Source organism: Tupaia chinensis, unplaced genomic scaffold (genome assembly GCF_000334495.1).
Source record: "Tupaia chinensis unplaced genomic scaffold, TupChi_1.0 Scaffold000671_2, whole genome shotgun sequence".
In the NCBI taxonomy this organism is placed as follows: Eukaryota; Metazoa; Chordata; class Mammalia; order Scandentia; family Tupaiidae; genus Tupaia; species Tupaia belangeri.
In genome coordinates, this window is record NW_006160194.1 from 1,626,782 (window position 1) to 1,628,667 (window position 1,886).

A 1,886-nucleotide genomic window follows, 5' to 3' on the forward strand; every position below is an offset into this window, starting at 1 on the left:
TGCTTGGGCCAGTGCCCATCGAGGCCCAGGTTTGCTGTCCCCTGGAGGGGGTGCCCTTGCACTGCCAACCTCACTGCAGCTGAGCCGGCAGGGCCTGCCTGGGAAGGCTTCTGGACTTCTCTGTGCCTGGCAGGCCCCTCCGCACACTGGCCGCGGTGTCCTGCCCCCTTACCCAGATCTGGACAGCGCAGGTCAGCCAGCTGGGCCCTGCCCGTCCTGTATGCCCCACAGTGCCCCCAGCTCTGGGGTAGCTCCGGGCCTGTCCGCAGTGCCTCAGGGAGATGCTGGCCGGAAGTCCGGGGCTGCTCCTGTCCTCGGTATACGGGCCCCTCGGACCCACGTTCTCGGGCCCGGGTGCCCTTTGTGGCATGGCCGGCCTTCTCACGCCCACCCTGGTGCTCGCCCGCAGAGACACTACACACAGTACCACGGTTTTGTGGTCATCCACGGCACCGACACCATGGCCTTCGCCGCCTCGGTGCTGTCCTTCGTGCTGGAGAACCTGCAGAAGCCCGTCATCCTCACCGGGGCCCAGGTAACCTGCGGCGAGGCTCCCGGCAGCCCCTGGGCAGGCGGTGGGCCAGGGTTCGTGAACTGTAAGCCTGCTGGCACGAGACTGTCCTCCTAACAGGCCTCCCGTCTGACCACCTGGCTTGGCACGGAGCAGGTGTCCCAAGGCCCTGGCCACTTCCCTGCCTTTGTCCCTGTCTTCATTCTCTCTGCTGTGGTCCCCGTGATGCAACCCTCAGGGGCCCTGGTTCCTACACTCCTCTCTTCTCTCTAACCCAGCACACCCCCAGTGCCAGAGCCGGTGATGTGCTGGGGGGTGGCTGGGGAGGTCCCGACCCCCACCTGGGGTCCCTGTTGCCTGTGGCTTCACAAGAGCAATTCAAGAGCCGGTCCTGTCTGCGCCCCACGGTGGGGACCAAGGCCTTTGTGTTCCAGCTGGTCCCTGAAGGATGCTCCGGGAAGTTCTGGGGGAAACCCCTGCCAGACCTGCTGGGTCCATCCCTGACTGTGGGGCCTGCCCAGTCTCTCTGGTGTCCCGTGGGTCCCACAGTGGGACAGTCCCACTCGGAGGAGGCCCCAGGCTGCTATGCACTGGGTAGCTGCCGGGCTTCTGCTCGGGAGGGGTTGCAGTCCGTGTTTCCCCAAGGCCTCTCTCCCGCAGGCCGCACCCTGGTCTCACGGTCCCGCGAGATGGACGGGGCTCGACTGGCTCTCCTCCCCTCTGACCCTCCCAGGCCCTGTGGCAGGACCACGCCTCTCCCAGGGCAGGCCGTGCTGTGCTGTCTGCGGGCTCGGGACCACGCATGCATGCTCTAGCCCTCGCACCGGCCTGCTATAACCAAGGGGAAGCTGAAGCCCAGTGACGGGCTTGCCCACGGCCATGTCCGCTTTAGAGGCAGGGCCCAAGGGAGCCGGGACCGCTGTCTGTGGGCTGTGCTGCACCTGCGCCGACCGAGACCCTGGCCTCTGCGTAGCCCCCCTGGCAGGAGCAGTGGACAGGGCATGCCTGAGAAGTGCCATCCCAATGCCCCACCGCCTGTCACCCTCAGCCCTCCCCCCAAGTCCTGCTGGGGAAGGGACAGCGTGCAGGGCCCTTGGGGCAGGGGCTGTGCTGGCCCCAGATGGGCGAGGGCAGCAGTGTGTGGGCAAGCTCTGGGGCAGGCTGGCAGGAGCAGCAGGGGCAGCTGTGGTGGTCAGCCTTGCCCGTCCTCTGAGCAGCCCCTTCCCTGCAGCCGCCTGGCTCCCAGGCTGCCCCCTCAGCCCACACCGGCCTGCCCTCTCTTCTCTCCCCCACTCTGCTGGGGCTCCTTCCTGGGCGAGGGTTTCCCAGAGAGCAGGCTGAGCCCCTGAGAGCGCCCCCCCCCCCGTGGCTCCCC

General features: G+C 67.7%; 2 protein-coding genes across 2 annotated transcripts in view; both read left to right on the top strand.

Annotated features, from left to right (window-relative positions):
• The window catches only part of LOC102503039 (60 kDa lysophospholipase-like), a gene marked incomplete in the record, with an annotated part of 33,555 nt that overhangs the window by 11,539 nt on the left and 20,130 nt on the right, over nt 1-1,886 (top strand).
• ASPG (asparaginase) lies at nt 19-1,869 on the top strand. Its single transcript, XM_027776380.1, has 2 exons — nt 19-317; nt 410-1,869. The coding sequence occupies exons 1-2, from the start codon at nt 282-284 to the stop codon at nt 626-628; spliced, it is 255 nt and encodes an 84-aa protein (XP_027632181.1). The 5' UTR covers nt 19-281; the 3' UTR covers nt 629-1,869.

What these genes read in the sequence shown, in the direction of transcription:
- ASPG (XM_027776380.1), top strand. Translation starts at nt 282, where the DNA reads ATGCTGGCCGGAAGTCCGGGGCTGCTCCTGTCCTCG. An exon ending in CGGGGCTGCTCCTGTCCTCG is followed by an intron (nt 318 to 409) that starts GTATACGGGCCC and finishes GCTCGCCCGCAG; the next exon opens with AGACACTACACACAGTACCA.